The sequence below is a fragment of the Harpia harpyja genome, chromosome 11 (assembly GCF_026419915.1).
Source record: "Harpia harpyja isolate bHarHar1 chromosome 11, bHarHar1 primary haplotype, whole genome shotgun sequence".
NCBI classification, from domain to species: Eukaryota; Metazoa; Chordata; class Aves; order Accipitriformes; family Accipitridae; genus Harpia; species Harpia harpyja.
Window position 1 is genome coordinate 1,249,702 of NC_068950.1, and position 20,637 is coordinate 1,270,338.

Genomic DNA, 20,637 nt, shown 5'->3' on the forward strand with positions numbered 1-20,637 from the left:
TGGGCTGAGCCCCTCCTCGGGGTGGCAAACCCCACCAAGGGGACCGGGTGGGTGGCAGCACGAGGCAGCTGGGGGCAGGATCATCCAGTCCCCCCCTTCTCCCACCCCACAGCCCGCTCGCCATCGGTGTGATTCAGCCTTGCGTGTGCAGCCGGCAGCCTCCCCGTTGCGTAAGGCTTGGCGGGGAGCTGGGGACTGAATGAAACGGAGGAGGAGCCGCAGCTAAAATGATCAAGGAAACTCATTCATTTCCTCTAACGAGTAGTATCGGTCCAGCTAATAACGCTGCGGGGGACTGCAGGGATGGATGGGGGGCTGCCTGGCACAGTGGCTTTTCATCGGGAAGGGGCTGTGGCTACCCACCACCCCGTCCCTGTGGCTGCCGGACTGGGCCCTGTCCCCAAGGGGGAAGGCTGCTGTCCCCCACGGGGGCTGGGGGAGAGGTGGCCGTAGTCCCCCCCGCCTCTGCTCCCGCTGGGCCCGGCAGCGCTTCTCAATGGGATGCGTGTTGACAGCCGCGTGGGTGCCGCCATGGCCCCGCTCCTCCGCCGGCAGCTATTAATAGAAGCTGCGGATTTTAATTGCTGCTGCTCAGGAGTGAGCGTGAGTCACGCAGCCCGGCCTGGCAGCCCCTCCGCTGGACTGGCAGCCGCCGGCCACGGTCCCCAGTGCCGGCAGACCCTGACCTTGGCAGGGACCTTCGACTCCCAGGGCCTGTGGTCACCTCAAGCTCCAGCCACCCTGTACCCCGTGCCGGCAGCGGGGCAGGGAGCTGGATTTTCCCCTGCAGCAGAGCCCCACGGCTCTTGGGGGGGCTGCGCCTGGGCTGCAGGACCCTTGGAGCAGGAGCCGGCCCCTCTGTGGTGAGGCCTCGCTGGGGACGGTCAGCCCTTGAGCCCGTACCCCTAAGCTGCTCAGACCGCAATCCTGCTCAGCTGGCACTGGGGAAGTGGGCTGAGGGTCCCATGGCCCCCCTCTTCCCCGAGTGCCATCCGAGGGGGGTTGTGGCCCAGGTGCTGCTGTGAGGAGCAGCTCTGCCCCTGGCCGGGGGGGGGGGGTTGGGGCTCCTGATTCCCCTCTGCCATGGTGCCCAGGGAGGGGACACTGCAGTTGGTGACACAGGCCCCGCGGTGCCACCGTGCACGGCTTCCTGGCCCTGTGCTGGCATGGCACGGTGGCAGCACGGGCAGCTCTGTCCCCAAAACTGGACCCTGCCACCCAGGCCACCCCCAACTGCCGCGGGGGCTTACAACACCCCGCCGCTGCCTGCACCCTGCCAGCTTGGGGTGTCGGTGTCCATCTGGCCTGTCTGTGTGTCCCTCAGTCCCCCTGTCACCATCTGTGGGTCTTTGTCCCTGTCCATGTGTCCCTGGGCTGTGCATCCCTGTCTGTGCATCCGTGTTCTTCTTCATGTGTGTCCGTGTCCCCACCTGTGCCCGTGTGGTCCATGTCCACATGTCCATACGCCTGTCTGGGTGTCTTCATCCCCCTGTATCCCTGTCCATCTGTCCCTGTGTGTTCCTGTCCCCATCCCCATCCGTGTGTCCCCATCCCTGTCCGTGTGTCCCTGTCCCCATCCCTGTCTGTCTGCATGTCCCTGTCCTCATCCCTGTCCATGTATCCCCATCCGTGTGTCCCCATCCCCGTCCGTCTGTCCCCATCCCTGTCTGCGTGTCCCTGTCCCCATACCTCTCTGTGTGTCCCTGTCCGTGTGTCCCCATCCCTGTCTGTCTGCATGTCCCTGTCCTCATCCCTGTCCATGTATCCCCATCCGTGTGTCCCCATCCCCGTCCGTCTGTCCCCATCCCTGTCTGCGTGTCCCTGTCCCCATACCTCTCTGTGTGTCCCTGTCCGTGTGTCCCCATCCCTGTCTGTCTGCATGTCCCTGTCCTCATCCCTGTCCATGTATCCCCATCCGTGTGTCCCCATCCCCACCCGTCTGTCCCCGTCCCCATCCCCGTCCGTCTGTCCCCATCCCTGTCTGTCCCTGTCCCCATACCTCTCTGTGTGTCCCCGTCCGTCTGTCCCCATCCCTGTCTGTCTGCATGTCCCTGTCCCCATCCCCGTCCACGTGTCCCTGTCCGTCTGTCCCTGTCCGTCTGTCCCCGTCCCCATCCCTCTCCGCCTGTCCCTCTCCGTGCATCCCCATCCCGCCCGTCCCCTCCGCCGCCGCCGCCCCGTCCCGGAGCCGCTCGGGGCTGGGCCCGGGGGTCCGGCGGCCCCGGGCGGGGCGGGCGCGGCGGGCGGGGCCGGCGGCGGGGCGGGATCGGCTCTGCGGCGGCCGCACCGCACCGCACCGAGCCGAGCCGTGCCGAGCCCAGCCCCGCCGCGCCGCACCGAGCCCCGCCGCGCCGGGCCGGGCCCGAGCTCCGCCGCACCGAGCCGAGCCGAGCCCCGCCGCGCCGGGCGGACCGGAGCCGCCGCGCCGGGACCGCCCCGGGCCGGGCCATGCGCTGAGGCCGCCGCGCAGCCCGCAGCCAAGGGCGGATCCCGGGCAGGACACGGTGAGGCGGCGGGCACCGCAATGCGACCGGCGCGGCGGGGAGCCGGGGGAAGCGGGGACGGGGCAGCCGCCACCGGCGGGGGGGACCGGGGGAACCGGGGGGGGGGGTGCCCCCGGCAAGGGCAGGGCACGGGGCCGGGGAGCGGGGCCGGGACCCCGGACCGGGGCGGTGGGACCCCGGTCCCTGCCCCTGCCCGCCGTCCTCCCCCTTCTGCCCGCCGTCCTGCCCCTGCCCCTCCCTCCGGCCCCTTCCCTGCCCCTTCTCCCGTCCTCCATCGCCATCCTGCCCCTTCTCCTGCCTTCATCTCCATCCTGCCCCTCCATCTCCATCCTGCCCCTGCCTCTCCATCTCCATCCTGCCCCTTCTCCTGCCTTCATCTCCATCCTGCCCCTCCATCTCCATCCTGCCCCTGCCTCTCCATCTCCATCCTGCCCCTTCTCCTGCCCCTCCATCTCCACCCTGCCCCTCCATCTCCATCCTGCCCCTGCCCCTCCGTGCAGCCCCTTTCCTGCCCCTTCTCCTGCCCCTCCATCTCCATCCTGCATCTCCACCCTGCCCCTGCCCTGCCCTCCATCCCGACCCCCACACTCCCCACCGCCTGTTTGTCTCCCAGGGCACTGGGGGTCCGAGTGGGAGGATGCTGGGGGGGACGGTGCAGAGCCCCCAACAGGATCAGGCCCGAGCTGTGTCCCTGGCCGGCCGGTGGCCCCATCCCCAGGAGCCGAGGGGAGGCCGTGGTCCGGACCCACAGGCACAGAGGGCTCTTTGGGGTTGGGGTGCTGCTGGGCACAGGCCATGGGGCCTTTGAGCATCCCCCGGGCGCCGTGAAGGCCCATCCAGCCCAGCCCCTCGGCCCCAGTGCCCCACGCCGTGGCCACGAGGCCGGAGGCGCTTTTGGCTGCACCGTGGGCAGGTGGGACGGGCAGGACCGTTGCCAGCCCCGGTCGAGATTTGACGTTCCCACGCACCGGCTCAGCCACGGCCCCTGCTCCATCCTTGGCCCCGGTGTGCCGGTGATGCTTCCGACACGGTGGGATCCAAGGGGTGTTTTTCTGCCCTGTTCCCCAGGGAACCCCCCCATGGGACAAGCTCCCTGGGTGTCCGAGGCCAGGGTGATGGGCTCCTTCCCCAGCTCCCAGCTGCTTGCTTGCCTGGCTCTCCAGGCACCAGCCCCTGCCTGGGTGTTTGGGGACGTTCCGGGGTATTGGGGCTGCTTGCTGGATCCGGACCCACTGGTGCTGTGGGGTGGAGATGCAGCAGCCATGGGAAAGGGCTGGTTCCCCCGGAGGTGCCCGGGGCGGCCACCAGCGTGGGGCTGCCCGAGGCGCTTTGCTGTCCCCCCACTTCCAGGCCTGTGGGTCCCTGAATTGAGGTGGAGGGTGGCGGGAGCAGAGCCGGCCGGGGACAGACCTGACCCCCTCCAGTATCTGCCCGAAGCAGCCCCCTTCCCTCCCCTCCCACCCCGCTCATCGTCGTTGGCAGGGCACCTTCGGAAACCCCGTCCCACCGCAGGTTTAATGGCCACGAGGCTCCGAGATGCTCCTGCATGCACCGGGGACACCTCATGGGGCAGAGCTGATGCTGCCATTCCTGTGCTGCAGTAGGGAAACTGAGGCAGGGTCTGGCCGAGGCGATGCTCAGCCTGGGGCTCAGCGTCAGCGGCTCCTTGCGCCCCCTCGTTTCACACCCTGGGGCTGCATTGCTCGGGGGGGGGGGGCACAAGCGGGGACCCTACCCGGGCTCGTGCATCCCCCGTGAGCGGGCACCGAGGTTTGGCAGCGTGAGGGCAGCCATGGGGGTCTCCGAGCCCGCAGGCCATGAGCCCACAGCCATGCCGCGCTCTCCCCCGGTGCCCACATCTCTCCGCTCCCCGCTGCATCGCCCAGGGTGGGAGCGGAGCAGAGGGATGGCACGGAGCGGCACGGCACGGGGCGGCACAACACGGGGTAGGGCAGGGTGGCACGAGGTGGCAGGGCACAGTGCGGGGTGACAGGGGGTGGCACGGGGTGGCAAGGCACAGCGCAGGGTGGCACGGGGTGGCAGGGCACCGGGCAGCGTGGCAGGCGCCGAGGTCTGTGTGTGTGAAATGGCACCTCCGTACTCAGCAGCCGCAGCAGCCGCGCATGGGAGAGCCCGGTCGGTGGCTCCGGGCGCCACCGGCTCCTTGCTGGGCTGGCAGCTGCCCCGCAGGGCTGCTCCTGCTGTTCGGGGGCTCTGGGGGTCCCACTGGCACCCAGCGTGCCCCCCCCCCCCCTTCCCAGCACGCTGCCCGGCAGCCTCGGCTGCAGCTGGTGTGCCGGTGGCCGCGGCTCGGCCATATGGCCGCAGCGGGCGGCTGGTAAAAATAGCAAATGCTGCTGCACCCCAGGCGGGCGGCGAGTGTCGTCCTGCCCCGGCCGCCGGCAAGGGCATCTCAAGGGCATGGGGGGGGGTGCCGGGACCCCCCAGTTGCGTTGGCCTGGTTGGAGCATGGGGGGCTGCATCTTAAAAGGGGCTGTGAGCTAGGGTCTGGGGGGGGGCTGCCCCATTCTCCCCCCCAGCCCTGTGCCTGGGGGGGTCCATCCCAAAGCCGCCCACTCTCAGTGTGACGCCTCCCTCTGCCCTCTCCCTTGCAGCGGCAGCAGCATCTCCGGGGCAAAATGCCGGAGCAGAGCAACGACTACCGGGTGGTGGTGTTCGGCGCCGGCGGTGTGGGCAAGAGCTCGCTGGTGCTGCGCTTCGTGAAGGGGACCTTCCGGGACACCTACATCCCCACCATCGAGGACACCTACCGCCAGGTCATCAGCTGCGACAAGAGTGTCTGCACCCTGCAGATCACCGACACCACGGGCAGCCACCAGTTCCCGGCCATGCAGCGTCTCTCCATCTCCAAGGGCCATGCCTTCATCCTGGTCTTCTCCGTCACCAGCAAGCAGTCCCTGGAGGAGCTGAAGCCCATCTACCAGCAGATCGTGCAGATCAAGGGCAGCGTGGAGAGCATCCCCATCATGCTGGTGGGCAACAAGTGCGACGAGACCCAGCGGGAGGTGGAGAGCAGGGAGGGGGAGGCCATGGCCAAGGAGTGGAAATGCGCCTTCATGGAGACCTCGGCCAAGATGAACTACAACGTCAAGGAGCTCTTCCAGGAGCTGCTGAACCTGGAGAAGAGGAGGAACGTGAGCCTCACCATCGACGGGAAGCGCTCCAGCAAGCAGAAGAGGACAGACAAAATCAAGGGGAAGTGCAGCATCATGTAGAGCCCCGGACTGGCCCGCACCCCCCCTCCGGTCCCCCCCCCTCCTCCCCCACGGCTGGACGTGGCATCGCAGCGGGACCGTCTCCTCGTCCTCCGTGCCATCACTGTGACTGTGCGGGGACGCCGCGGCGCTCCGGCGGCGTGGGCTGCGCTCGCCCCAGGTCTGGGGACGAAGACGGGGCGTCCCGTCGAGCTGAGGGATGTTCAACCGCCCCGCACCCGGCTCAACGGGACCGGGGACACGCGGCCGGGCACCGCCGGGGAGCACACGGACGCGCACCCCCCCCACGCACACTCTGCAGCACAACCGGTGGCACCGGCCGGTCCCCGTCCCCGTCCCCTCCCCGGTGGGGGAACCCACGTCGGTCCTCGTGGGTGGGAAGGACGGTGCAACGTGGGGGTGTCGGCGTCACCCCTGGGGACAGTCACACGCGTCCCAAGCCCTCCCCGCGCCCCTGTCCCCACGCCATAGCGCTCTGCTCCTGCAGGCAGAGACCTGGGACGGGAGCAGCCCCCGCACGGTGCCCGCTGCCCCCCGAGCCCCCAGCCCCGTCCTGGCACCGCGGCCCCTCCTGCCCCCGCAGCCCCGAGCCCCCAGCCCCGTCCCGGTGCCGCAGCCCGGAGCCGCCAGCCCAAGCACAAAGCATCGGGTCCGAGGGAGGTCCTGACCCAGCACAATCCTGGTGAGCTCCGGTGGGAGACCCCCGGCCCCGCAGCCAGCCGGGCCCCCCGCCCCCAGCCCCCACTGCCCGCTTCCCACGCAGGATGAGCCCCACAGCCCGACTGGGCCCCGATGCCACGGTGATGGGCGCTGCCGCTCCCTGCCGCAGTGCCCTGCCAGCGGTCAGCATCCCCCCCCCCCCCCCCCTCCCGCAGAATCCCTGCTGCGGGGTGGCCTGGCCCCACACCCCTGGGACCCCCGATACCCCCCCCCCCAGCTCTGGTGCAGCCCTGCTTGTTCCCCTGTGGCCGGAGCGGGGCCCCCGCGCTGTCACCAGCCCCTCGTCCCAGCGGGGTTTGTCCCCTCGCTCCGGCCCTGCTCACCCTCCGTCGGGGTCCCCGAGGGGGTGTCCCCGAGGGGGTGTCCCCGGGCAGGCTGGGCCCCCGCGCTGCACCCAGCTCCCCGCACCCCCCCGGCTTTTTACAACATGACCCGAGCGCCCAGGGGACAAGGTGACATTACGATGTAGCCTTTATTCTAGAAATAGTCTTCCTTCAATAAAGAGATGAGAAATGCTCCTGCGTCCCCGCGGAGCAGCACCCGGCCAGGGGCTCGGGACCACGCCGGGGGGGCCACGGCTCGACCCAAAGGGGCCAAAAAGGAGGGATGGGGGCACGTGCGTGCGCGTGCATGCGCGGGCGCGGGCGGGCGCGTGCAGGTGCGTGCATGCGCGTGCAGGTGCGTGCATGCGCGCGCGTGTCGATGCACGCGTGACCCCGCGGGCACAGGTGCGTGGACGCGATGCGCGTGCAAGCCCGCGCACGCCTGTATGAGCGTCTGCGCCTAACGCACGTGCCGTACCGTGGGCACCCGCGTGTGCCGGCACGCCTGCGCGCCCCGGCGGCCCCCCACCGCCGGTGGGTGCCCCCCGCCCCTCGCTCCCGTGGGGAGGGGGTGGGAGCGTGGTGCGTGCGTCATCACGCCTGTTGCCACGGAAACCATCTGCTCCCCGGGCGCGGGAGCCGCGTGGGCACACAGGCGCAGGCGGGGGGGGACGATGCCTTGCCTGCGGCGGGCCTTGGCAAGGGCACGGCTCCGTGGGGACGTCACGGCTCCGTGGGGACGGCCACAGGTCCCTGGGGACAGTCACGGCTCCGTGGGATGGCCACGGCTCTGCCGGGATAGTCGCAGGTCCATGGGGATGCTCGAAGCTCCATGGGGACAGTCACAGCTCCGCGGGGATGTCACGGCTCCCTGGCACCGGCCACGGGAACCGCCTCTGTCCCCACGACCCTCCCGTGGGCTGGGGGCAGCCGGGACCTTCAGTGGGCACCGGGGCAGGAAGGTGGGACAGGGGCGCTTGGTGCCAGTCCCCCCGGCTGGGACCCCCCCCAGGACCCGCGGGGCTGTGGAGGCCCAGGCAAGGTGGGGGGACTCACAGGTATTTGGGGGGGGGTGGCCCCCCTGGGCACTGTCACACCAAAACTCAGGTCTCCTGCACCAAGACACCCCCAGTGTTTACAGCGGCTCTGCAACGCCTTCAGCTTGGGGACAGAAAATCTCTGTCCCCCCATTCCCGGGTCTCCTGTCCCCCCTCTCTGTCCCCCCCTTCTGTCCCTCCACTGTCCCCCCACCCTGGCTGGTGCGGATGGGGACCCGTGCCCATCGAGTCACCACGGAGAGGCTCTTCGGGGGTACCACGGTCCTGCTGCAGCCGAGGGATGTCCTTCACAGTGGTCCTTGGGATGTCCATCAGGATGTCCCTTGGGATGTTCCTAGGGATGCTTTTGCCCTCAGAGGAGACCATTTGCTCCCAGGAGGGTCTGGATGGCTCTGGCCACTGCAGCCCCCCGTGCCCAAGCCTGGCACCCAGCAGCTGTCAGACCACCCGGGCTGGGGGCACCCCGAGCCCCCCGAAACCTGCAGCTGGGACCCCGGCCAGGCAGTGGCGCAGGATGGAGACGGACGATCCTCACAGGGTGCCTGGCGCTTCCCCCGGGCCCGGGGTTTTAAATAAGCCGTTCCTGAGTGTTAATTAGCGAGTGGCAGGATGAGCCACGGCGCAGCCCTTTCCCGTCGCTCCCCCAGCCGATGATAAGCCATTGCTGCAGCCCGTGGCTGTAAAAATACTCAAAACTACAAATCCAGCATTTGGGACCCAAACCAGCTCCTGGCACCGTGCGTCACGTTGGGAGCTGGTGGCTGTGTGGGACATCATCCCTCGTGTCCCCCCTGAGGGAGGGCGGCGGGGGGAGGCTCCCAACAGCACTCGTGGCCCTTGCACCCCTCGAGGCGCCGTCCCAAAGCCGGGGGGTTCCTCCCGCGCCCCGGCGTGTGCTGCGTGCAGCCCCATCTGCGGCTAAAGCAGCTTATAACACCGCAGGCGAGGGCATATGGGAGCAAACTGGATTAGGGGAAAAAGCAGCCTTCTTCCCACTAACAGGATTATTGGGTTTTCAGCCCAACCTCGGCACAGCTGCCGGCGAGGGCTGGTGTGTGCCCGGCAGCGGGGCCTCGCCCCCCCCCGGGCAGGGGGAGCCGGCGGGGACAGCCCGGACCCGGCGTTTCTCCATCTCAGTTCATGCTGGGATTGGAGCTGCAACTGGTGCATACTGGTGTGGCCCTGCCTCAGACCGGCACAGCACTGGGACGTGCTGGGAAGCACTGGTGGGGAGCGATGGCTGCAGCCCCTCCTGCCCCAGGGAGGTGGCTCTGTCCCCTCATGGTGACTCCCGTGGGGGACACCGGGCCCCTCTTACCCCACCGGCGCTGCAGTCGGGAGCCAGGCACCACCGGGACCCGGCCGGCCACGCTCACCCGGTGCTGGCAGCAGCTGGGGGAATCAAAGCCTCAATTCACAGCCGTGCCGGGCCGGCGAGCATGATTTCCTGCTCCCCCGGCGCTGCCAGCGTGACTCCTGCCCGCTGCTGATTCATCCCCCTGGATTTTCCCCTCTCTGCAGAGGGAGAGCGGCTCGGCCAGGGCCCCGGGGCGGGGGGAAACCGAGGCCGCAGCCCCCCAGCACGCAGGGCTGGGCAGAGCCCGTCCTGTTCAGGCGTAAGTTAGAGCAGCCCCAGGACTGCTGCACCTGGGGCTGGAGCATTGGGGGGAGCTGGGGGGGGGGGGCAGCGGGGTGGGGGGCTCTGACCAGGGGCACGGGGCCACCGTCTCACCCCCATCCCACAGCTGCTGGGCACTGCAGCCCTGGGCTGGAAAGGCTGTGCCTGGGGGGGCTCGGGGGGTTTGGGGTGCCCCAAGTCCCACAGCAGGGTCATGGAGGGGGTTTCCAGGCCGGCTGGAGGCTCTGTCCCCCGCCCCCCCCAATGCTGGAAAGGAAAGGGGATGTTTAAAGCGATGGGTGACTCAGAGCAAGATTCATCGGGAGGGACCCGGCAGCCGTGTCCTGCCACCACTTCTCTCCCCGGCTGGCCGGGGACCAGCGGCCACCCAGCCGTCGGGGGTCCTGGGTGGGTGCGGGAGGCAGTGGCAGGAGTGGAGCCGGGGGTGACACCACCCGTGGGTTCCCTGAGCTGCGTCCAGGGGACGAGACCCCGCGCCGGGCTCTGCCCCGGCAGCACCGGGATGCTCTGTGTGCCGTGCCCCCCACCACGGGCCCGTTGCAGCCCACCTGGCTGGCCGCGCTGCGTGGTGGGGGATAACGCCATGTCCGGGGGGTGCCCGTGGAGCATCGCTCCCGCTGCGTGTCGTCTTGTTTCGCCCCCCCCGGGGCTGGGCAGGGCCGCGGGGACAGCGGGCAGCACAGCACCCCCGTTTTTCAGGGGTGCCCCGGGGTCTCGCGGGGGCGTGGCCAGGCTGCACCGAGGGGCCCGGGGGGGGGGAAGGAAGGAAAAGGGGGGGGCAGGAGACCGAGGGATCCCGAGGGGATCCGGGGGGGTGTCCCGTCCCGCTGCCCCCGGGGCTGCGGTGGGTCCCGGTGCGTCGCGCCCCGGGCGCCACGTGCCGCTGCAGCGCGCCCCTTCCCCTCGGCGGCGGCGCGCTCATTAATATTAACGTTTTATTTACATGCGGCCGCCCCATTCCCCCCCCTCCCCCGCCCCGCTCACTGACTGGCTGTTACCCCCGCCGCTCCGCAACCGGCCCCGCCCCTTCACCGCCCTCCCCTCCCCGCCGCCGTCGCAACCGAACCTGGCGGCTGGACCCAGACCCGCCTCCCCCGCCGGGCCGCCCACCCTCACCCCCTCCCCTCCTCCCCGCGCGCCCCACGGCGCACAGCGCTCATTGGCGGGGAGCCCTGCCAATCATGGGTGACGGGGCGGGGCCAGCCCTACCCGCGCCCGGCCGGGGCTGGGCAGCAGGGTGCGTTGCGCGGCGGCGCTGGTGTCTGAGGCGGCGGCTCCGCTCCTCCGCCCCTCGGTGCCCCGGCCCCGCCGAGACCGGTGAGGAGCCGCGGGGACTGGAGCGGTGGGGGGGGGGGGGGGGAGCGAGGGGGCCGGTACGGCTAGAGCTAGGCCGTGGCCTTGGCGGAGCCCCCGGCCCTGCCCGGGGCCCCTCACGGCCCGCTGCGGCCCGGGCGGCGGGGCCCGGGAAAGGGGGGGGGGGGGGGGCGGGAGAGGGGCGCTTGGGGGGGTGAGGGGGTCGTGAGGGGGACCTGGGGAGGGCGAGAGGGGCGGTGGGGCCGAGCGGGGCGGTCGGGGTGAGGGCTGTGAGGGGCCGGGAGGGGGGTGTCCTGGGGCTGGAGGTGAAGGACTTGGGGGTGAGGGGGCCAAAGGGGGGCCTGGGGTCGGAGGGGGTAGGGTGAGGGGGCTGTGGGGGTGCTGGGGCCCTGAGGGTTTGGGTCTGGTGGAGGAGGGGGGGGTGCTGGGGGCCGGGAAGGGTGCTGGGCCCGGAGGTGGAGGGGTCCTGAGGTTCTGGGGGTGCTGGGAATCCCGTGGGGTGCGAGGGGTGAGTTGGGCTGGAGTGAGGAGGTTTGGAGGGGGCTGGGGTCCTGGGGTACGGGGCTGGGAGAAGGGGAACCCCTGGGCAGGTCGGGGAGGGGGCTGGGGTGGGGGTTAAGAGGCCCCGGGGGGCAAGGAGGGTGCTGAGGGTGCTGGAGCTTGCGGTAGAGGGGTAAAGGACAGGGATGAGCAGCTGAGAGGGTATCTGACAGGGATCACAGGGCGCTGGTGGGTCCGGGGGCTATAATTTCCACATGAGGATCAGCGCGAGGAGGCGATCTGGGGGTGTGTTTGGGGGTGGACGCAGAGAAGGGCTGCGCTGGATTGTGGTGGGGGGCCCCAAGGTCTTTGGGTGAGCTGCAGCGGGGGGGTGTTGGGTGGAAGGGGCTGTTGTGATGGAGGTGGGGGGCAGCGGGGTGTGGGGCTGCAGCTGGGATGGCGAGGGGTGTCTGGGGCTTTGGGGTGGATGAGGCGAGAGGGGGCAATTGTAATCGATGAGAAACACAGCTCAGCACCAGCTTGCTTTGGAAGTTGGATGACTTAATGGGGAACGGGTCTAGACCCTCTTTTGGGGTGTAAAAGGAGGCTGGAGAGCTTGTCAGAAGGTCCAATATCGTATAATCTACTTGGTTTTTTTCTGTGCGTGAGTTAACGGTGGGTTGGTATAGAGAGGTTGCAGAGAGAAGGGAGCTGGAGGAGTTGATGGCTGGTGAAGGATAGTAATGGTAGCCTGTCTGTTCTGGGCAGTATTTTGGAGGCATTAGTGAATGGTAGCGCACAGGTTGTATAAAGGAGGGGTAACTGCAGTATCTGGATTTTCTGTATTATTGCGGTAGAGCGGAGTAGAGGAGGTAAGTGGGTGCCGCAGACAAAGAGAGAAATCTGTCTCCTCCTCATTTCCAAATAGAAGTGTGGAATGATAAGCCAGATACTGGCAGGTGTCCTTTAGGAGGTTAAGGAAGGGAAGTGTGTGTGTGTAGATAAGCCGGGACTGGAAGGTGTCACGGTGCCTGGTTTGGGAGCTGGAGTTTGGTACCTGATCCCCTCTGCAGCTCATTTTCTTCTGCAGTGCTGGAGCAGGTGAATGGGATTTACCTCTGTACTGGGCCATCACCATCAGGTGTGGCCTTAAAAAAAAAAAAGCCATATGGACTGTGCTAGAGCAGCATTCTGCTCCAAGATGTGTTCTCTGTTATTGCTTGTAAATGAGGCAATAAGTTATTGTGGCTTTTAAGGTGCTGAATTATCTTTAATGGGTTTGGGGGTTTTTTTTTTGGGAAAACTGACAACTTTCAGGTTTGTTTATAGCTGTGGGCTTCTTGTAAAACTGACCAGGACAAGTACAACTGCGGTGATCACTACCAGGAGAAAAGCTGGCTTGTGGTAGACCACAGAAGTCAGTCACTTGATATTTAGTCTTGAGTCTGTAAGTAAACTTGAGGCCTTTTAGGTAATTGCTTGGTTTTCTTAACATACTTGCTTCTCAAGCACGTAGTACTGAAGTCAGACCTTCATCCTTTGGAGGTTTTGCTTGCCTTTATCATCTTTCTCCTGTGTGGGACATCCCATTGTGGGCAGGCAGATGAGCTGATCACTGCTGGTTTGGGTTCCAAGTCAGCTGCATGATCATAAAGCAAATGCATGGGAGCTCTGTGACTATGTAGCACCATTTATCATATTCTGGTTATAGCCAGTATGGGGGAAAAAGCACCAAAAAAGCTGGATCAATATGTTTAAATAGAGCTTATTGTCTGAGAGGTTTTCTTCTGCCATCTGTAGCTGTGAAACAAATGGAAATAGCTCTTTTGTGTGGCTGGAGTATTGTTGTGGATTTTAATGATTTACACAGGAGGCACATTTCAATGTACCTACCAGTTTTTCTTCTGTATCCATCTTATCCCTGGATATAGTATTTAACTGGTATTACTTAAGGTAATTAATGCTTTTTGACATTGAGAGTTATCCTAGGAAGGCATTATCCCTCTCTGAAGGTAGGGGAATGGCAGCACACCAGGAGACTGACTTCTCTTGGTTCAAACAGGCAAGAAGAATAATTCAGTGGCTGGGAGAGGAGCGTGTGACTTGGGAGATGTAGGTTTGTCCTCTGCTCATCGCACTTCCCCTGTGGCTGGCCCAACTTCTGCCTTCCTGCCTTATTTCCTTATCTGTGAAATGGAGATAACTGCTCTGCCCTACCTCGTGCGCTGGGAGGTTGTCATGCCCTGAAGCTCGTTAGGTTAACGAGGCGAGTGCCGGGCTCCCGGACCTGTGGCTCTGCTGCTTGTCCCTGAACTTGGCTCTAGAGGAACTAGACACTCTGCCCTTCGGAAAACACCGATTTTTTTTATTGCTGGTAACTGCTGTTCTCCGCTTCCTCCCGTGCCAGTAAGGCAGTAGAAGTTGTCACTGTTGGTGACAGGGAATCGTGGCTGTCCCTGCCAGAAGTTGTCCCATTAGCGCAGCGGTTAGTCTGTGGAGCCGTGGGGCTGGCTGAGTGCCAGTGCCTAACTAACTGCCCTTAGAATGGTCTGTTTTGTGTAGGGCTTGAAGTAGCCGCTTGTCTACTTGCCAGCGGCTGGGGGAAGTTTTCTTTGACGTCTTCGGAAGGAGGTGGTGAGCAGCAGAACTTGAGCTGTCCCTTAAAAAAAAATCACCTTCTTGCTCTTTTGGCTGTGAAGATTAGCTTGGGTTGGAAAGATCGGATAGTTTAGTCGTCTTGGGTTTGTAGATCCCAATGCAGCTCTGAACTCGCAAGAGTTTGCTAGCTGCTCTTCTGAATGCTGTGGGTAGCAGCGAAGCTGGTGAGAGGGATGGCAATCCTGCTGTGCTGTAGGAAGGCTGTGGGTGGATGACCCAAAAATGATGGCTGCATAAAAAGCAGAGTAAAAGTTTAATTGTTTGGGGATTCTTGCATGGGGAGGGTAGAGTGAGAGGAAAAAGGGTTTTCTAAGGTACTGCATCTCTACCAACGTTATAGTGGATATGGTTTGAAGTAAGTACCTGCTGTGGCTATGGTGCCGGCTTGCTTGGGTGTACAAGAAGTCCAAGGAATTGAGTTGCAAAGGTCTAATAGTTGAACTTTGAGGTAGAAGGCTCTCTATAATTGCTCAAATATCACTCAAATTATTTAATCGGTTTAGCCACAGACCAGAAATCTTTCAGTGGGATCCTGTGCATATAGTGAGTTTCAGAGTTTCCCAGTTGTAGCATCTCTGACTTTTTTGGACAGTATGTGTTGGTTAGTTCTTCTCACCTGTTGCCAGGTAATGTGATATATTATCTTTCTCTCTTGTGGGTTTCCTAGCTTGGTGTGCAGAATGTCAGAAGAAATTAAATTAGGAAGGGCACAAAACTAAAAGAAAATGTAAATCCAGTTCACTCCTGCTGTGTGGTCTGACCATCGCAATAATAAGGACAAACCAGCAAAGCTGGAGCGAGCTTTTTTTGTAAGAATTAATTTGTCTTAGATTTACCCACTTAGTTTGTATTTAAAAATAAACTGGTGGAACTTACAGAGTGCAGAGAACTGGAAGAGCCGGACCTTGCTTTTGGGTACCAGCTGGAAGCACCTGGTGTTGGTGGCCTTGTGTGATGGGCAGTTTGCTTCAGACGACTCTGCTCCATCCCTTGGTGTTAGCTCCAGCCATACAGATCTTACTGCTGTCACGTGTAAGAGTCCCCTGTTATCTGCTTGCTTCTGCTTTGTTCTGCTAAAAGGCCCTTTATTAAAATACCAGAACAAATAGCCCATTGTGCAACACAACCATGTTTTCATTTTAAACAGTGTTTCTGAAAGTGAAAGTTGCTCACAACAGTCTCAAGTTTCTCATCCGTAAATTTTCTCTCCAGCGAACCCATCGATTCGATAAAAACTTTAAAATGTTCTTTGTATTGTGCAATTGTGCTGACTGCTTTTGTCCTTCTTGCTGCTGCTCCTCCAAAATACCTGAAAAGCCACGAACTAACTTAAAAACCAACTAAAAGTGGTCACGACATCGAATTTGTTTGAAAAGGCTGAATATAGCGATCTGCAGTTAATTCTTGATACTGGTGGTGTTCAGCGCAAGCGGCTGTTGTGCGAGAGGAGCAGTTTTTCAGCTGAAGTATGTTTAATCTTTGTTTTAAGGGGTGTAGGAGCTGGATTTTTCCTGGGAATGAGTTATGAATTCAGCTGATATTTCAAACTCAAACATGCTTGAAATCTCCAGTAGTTTTGGATTAGGTTTTTGTTAAATGGGTGGGTAGGGATTGGCTGTGATGTTAAAAAAGAAAAAAAAAAGGGGGGGGGTGAAATTCAGGCACACTGTTAATGCTGAGACACAGAACAGGAAATTTAGTTAAGGATTATGCTTTTTCGTAATTTATTGTATGTTTTTTTCCCCCCTTCCTTCTAACAGATAAGAAAAAGTTTTGAAGTACTCCAGCCTGTGTTGGTTCTGAATAACTGAAAATGTTTCCAAATTTGCAGTTAAAGATACATTTTTTTAATAGACTTTTTAAGAAGCTGTAAAAGCTGAGAAACCTCAGTAACTCTTGCTTTGTTTTATTTCCATTCTACAGAAAGAGGGAAAAAAGCTAGAAAATGGACTGTGTAAGAGTAATTTTAAAAATATCTCACTCCTAATGCGAATGTACAAGTTGCAAAATCGGATCTGGCCTGAAGCCAGCGTTAGGACTGTGGGCCCCGGGGATGGTGGAAGGATGTTCCTTCTCCCAACACCTCCCCTGTCCTGCTCAGGTGGCAGTGTGGAGATGACAGCCCCTTCTCGTGGCTCCGGGGAGCAGTCAGCAAGTGAGATTGACATCCTGCTAATGTTCTCCAAAAGCTTTTTTTTTTTTTTTCCCCCCAACTTATCCCCTTCAGACAAAATAAATCTATTTTTAAATGTATAGAATAGTTTGGGGATTTTTTTAGCCCTGAAGGCTTTTTGTCCATTTCTGCCTCATCTGCTATTAGAAAAATGCACAAGGTTTAAATGTTTCTCGTGTGTTTTAACCCTCTGCAGCTTGTCCTCAGATTTTTCTGCTGCAGTTCTGAAACTACAGAAGAATTGCTCTGTAGACATAATGCAGAATCTGCTTTTAGGAGGTTATTCCTGCTGTAGTCATGGTTATTCTCATTTCCTCCAGTCTAAGGGTAACTTCTTTTTTTTTTTTTTTTTTTTCTCCTGGCAAAGGATCAGTGTTTATGCTCAATAAACATGACGTATCATGGCTTCTCTTTTCAGTTACTCGCTATGAATTATAGTACAATTCCCAAACACAAATGTTGTGAATTTAATGTTACTATGCAACTTTTCGGGGGGGGGAAGCCTGAGAGACTCTTTTTCTTTTCCTTTTTTTAAAGATGATCCTTAGTTAAGGCCAAGAAATATGACTTTTTTTGCTTCTAACTTTGGAATTATGTCGATAAGTGTAATCTTAGCAGTGCTAGGATGCTCTTCTGGGCGGTGTGGGATTGAAGTGTGTGTGCGCAGTGGTGCTGGGTGTCTGAGGAGATAGCTCCAGGTAATGTGTTTCCAATGATCAAAAGGATCTGGTATCGTTTTCAAGGAGCATCACACTCATTGCGTCTTGGGCAAAGTGTTGGGAAACGGTTTTTCCTGTAACCCATGAGTATTGTGAGCACCTGTGATGGAATCTGACGGAAAGCTTGTGTTATGCTAGTGTCAGGTTTCATTGCAGCTAATCCTAATTAAACATTGTCGTCATTCCTGCTGTTGAATCGTGTGGAGTTAATGCTGTTGATCTTGACCCATTGTCTTCCATCCTTGTAAGATATTGACCGGTAAATCTTGAAACAAAAGTGGTGCTGATCATCTGGAAGGATATAAAATAAGTTTTTGCAAAGTATGTGTTAAAGCTAGTAAATGGAAGTGGAACGTGTCTCCTGGTACCAGCATGTCTTCTGCGTAAGGACTGGAACTGTAGCTTAAAAATGGGGGAATAAACATTCAGTAAGTCATATTCTTTATATGAGACTTTTGAAGGTATTGGCTTTGAAAAGAAAGGATGAGAAGAATGTACTAAACAAAGAAATATTATCTGACAGTTGAGAGTGGGTTGGTGTCCTGTAAGACTAAGAACAGAATGAAGTTTGGAGATGAAACTGTGCAAGACTGGAAATTCATGTGTTGATGGTCTTTAAACTGTGTTTTTTCATGTGGTCAGGGAATCACTAAGGTTAATTTCATTGGTTTGGTTTGTTGGTTTCTTGGGTGTTTGTTGGTAAAGAAGGAACACAGGAAATGTATAAATGAAGAGGGCCCTTCACCTTGTGCTCTAATCACTGTCTTGAGTCAGGTGAAGATAACTGCAGGTAGGATGGGATTAGATGCTGCTCGGTACAATGATTTACTGTTGGTTTGGGCCTTTTTTGTTATGGATGGGACCTGGAGATTGTTTTCAGGTGAATGTGACTAAGAAAAGCTCTCAGAGAGGAATGGAAAAGTTCTTGGAAAGAAACTAACCTCTCATCATGTCTTTCTCTTCCAATTTATAACCCTGTGCTGCTTTGCCTACAAATGGTTTCCAGAACTGTTTGTTTTTCAGAATATGGGTGTCTGTCCATCAGTAGACCTGTAAGTGCTGTCAGTTTGGATCAGGTGTGTTTAATTTGAGGTGGGACTGTGCAGCATGCCAGTCTTTTTGGGAAACGAACAGACGAGTCAAATGCAGTAGATGTTCAGGCACAGTCAGCAGTGTGAACACGGGTATCTTTTTACCTCAAGTTTCTCCTGCAGCCTGTTTTACTAAGTTGCGTTTGGCTTCTAGCGCTCCCACATCCATCTGAAAGAGCTGCTTCAGGCTGTACTGTGCGTTCCCTGCTCGTTTGAATGAATTCATGTTTCCTGGTGCTGTGATGCTGGTTGTGTCGGGAAGCGAGCTATAGAAAGCATGTCCCCAGGAAGAGCTGCAGGAACAACGGGTGGGTTTCTCTAATTCCATTTTGTTGAGGCCGCAGACTGTTCTTTGCGTGTTAAAGTGTAAATCCCACCCTGCGCTCCAAAGGGGCTTGCTGCAAATATCCTTCTGGGAAAGGCAACAAATTCCAGTGTTTTCTGCAGATTTACACTGCAGAGGTGCAATGCCAAATTCGTTTGTCAGTACTCAAATATATGGCCCTATGGTCCCTTGTAGAAACTTGTCGAGCTTAGAGCATTTGCTTTAAAGACTGATCTATTAGTGCATGTGATAAATAGCAGATACACTTTGTAAAGACATCGACAGAAATATATGCAGCATTTTTGACATAGGATACTGGGGTGAAAAAAAGGATTTCACATTTGTTAGTACAGATATAACAGGAGCTGTTGCAAAGTGACAGCAGTAGCTCTCTGCTCACAGCATACCAATGCAGATGGAACTGGTTGGTTGCCAGATATTAGTCATGGGGCACACCTACTTTGGAAGAGTAGCCTGTGGGTTTAGAGAAGTAATTATTTTCTAACAGCCCTGTGGGGCACTAGCAATTCAGCTTATGGAGGACAAGGAAGGGCTTGCTCCAGAATGTTAGTTAAAAAATTGTGTGCATATGAGCTGCAGCTGGTGACGACTTGACTAGAATTTAATTTGTCCAGGCATTGTTCATTACAGGCATCGTGGAAGACACGAGCTTTTGAAGGCTGAAACAATTGCTGACCTGATACAGCTTTTGTGGCTAATTGCAGTGGAAGTCGGATCACGAGAGCTGTGGTGGGCAGCCTTTCAACTTGTGCAGGGAAGAAGCTGAACTGCTCCGATTTCAGACCTTCTGGTAGATCATCCGCCTTAGCCCTTCATCTTGCAGAGCTGGCTGCTTGTAGCAATTAAAGGCTTTCTGTGTTAGGGACCTTAGGGTGAGCGACCGAGAGCAGCTCTAACTAAACTGCAGTGCTTGCAAGGGTCAATATTAAGCTTAAAGGAGTCAGCGCTTCTGACTGATCACAGAATTCTTCTTTCTCTGATTGCTAATTAGATGGTTAACATGCTTTGCCTTATTATCCCACCCTCAGCTTTTCTTTCTGGGGATCTAGGTTGACACTTTCTAGAGGCTCCTAAGGAGCAGTTAACTCTTACATTTCTTAAGTCATCTAAACCCAACCTGCTCTTTTGGTGCCTGTTTGTGCAAAGTATTTGTGGTGCATATGTGTGAAAAACAAAATTATGTGCTCTAGACTTAACATTTTTTTAGGAGTACGTATGATATTGACTCAATGTTACATCACATTTTTCTATTTCTTTTGGTTTATGGATATTTCTGGGGACAGTTCCAGCATAGACTGGCTGTAGCTGTGACTTCTGAAGGACTGTGTTGCCAATCTGTTGCCAGAAGGCAAGGTTTTTGTCAGGATAGAGGGAATAGATGCTTTCCCACTTGCTGGTGAAGAACATCTTTGTCATAAGCCAGGTAAGACTATTTTGCCTATTCCAGCAGGGCAGCAAGTGGGCTACAGGGCAGTGACTTCAGTTTCGTTTTAGCAATCTCAGCAACTCCATGGGTTATGTATAAGAAAAGCCCATTAATGCAAGTAGACCCTGGCTTTGCTGGAGAGGGTTCTTCACCCTCTTGCAAAACTTCTTAAAAATGGGTGATTTTTTTTTTCTTTTTTTAGAAGTGTGAAAAATGCTGTTCTCGTGTTATCTGGAAATAGTTCTCACCTTTGGAATAATATTGTTCGGCAGCACTGGAGAGGCATAGTGCTCAAAATAGCAGCAGCTGCCATAGGCCAGGATGGAGCAGAGTCGAGTGAGTTGTGTTGTCAGTCATGGGAACATAAATCCAATTCCACCTGCAGATGAGCATTCCCGAAATAGAAGAGGGTTGTCAACTAACAGGGGAGATGTATTGTGTGCATCTCTTTGGTGCACTGTTACTGCGCTCCCTTCGTACTGCATTAAGGAAAAAAAAAAAAATTAAAAGTTGCTGTGGTTTAGCTGTAGCTCGAGAGAGTAACCACTTCCTACTCTCTTCAGTAAATAACTGCTGGGAGAGGTTGTTTGGCTAATAACTGTGTACGCTGTTATTTTGTAGGTGCAATATGATCTGTCTGCAGGCAAACCACCCTGATTAAAAAGTGTGCTGCTCCCTAATTTTCAGAGGGCATTTCTGCTAGCCTGGGGAAGATGCGAGTGTCTCTGGGGTGCGGAAGAGCACTTGGGGAAGGTTGGTGGAGGGGCAGGAAATCTTGTTTCAGGCTTAACAAAGCTAAGTGCTAGTGGTGTAGGAAATTTGTTAACACCCTGAGCCAAGGGAGGGGCCGCAGGCTGGCAGGAGGGTTGCCGCTGTTGGAGGTAATAAAGTTCATTGTCTTTCTGAATTTTTAGCTGTGAGGATCCTGGTGAGTGCTCCTGAGGCATTTC

At 58.6% G+C, this 20,637-nt stretch overlaps 2 protein-coding genes across 6 annotated transcripts in view; both read left to right on the forward strand.

The window, feature by feature from the left end:
- Positions 1-2,289: 2,289 nt before the first annotated feature.
- On the forward strand, positions 2,290-6,977 carry DIRAS1 (DIRAS family GTPase 1). The gene is made up of 2 exons (XM_052802398.1): positions 2,290-2,504; positions 5,120-6,977. Exon 2 carries the CDS (start codon positions 5,144-5,146, stop codon positions 5,738-5,740), a length of 597 nt encoding a protein of 198 aa, XP_052658358.1. The 5' UTR covers positions 2,290-2,504; positions 5,120-5,143; the 3' UTR covers positions 5,741-6,977.
- A 3,707-nt stretch (positions 6,978-10,684) lies between these two features.
- GNG7 (G protein subunit gamma 7) overlaps positions 10,685-20,637 on the forward strand; it is a 79,697-nt gene continuing 69,744 nt past the window's right edge. For 2 of the 5 annotated variants that reach the window (XM_052800554.1, XM_052800559.1), the window contains exon 1: positions 10,685-10,797. The gene's annotated coding sequence lies outside the window, so the exon portion shown is untranslated. Of the gene's footprint in view, positions 10,823-18,104; positions 18,224-20,637 lie in introns of those variants that run through there. The other 3 variants (XM_052800555.1, XM_052800560.1, XM_052800556.1) reach the window with 3 other exon arrangements.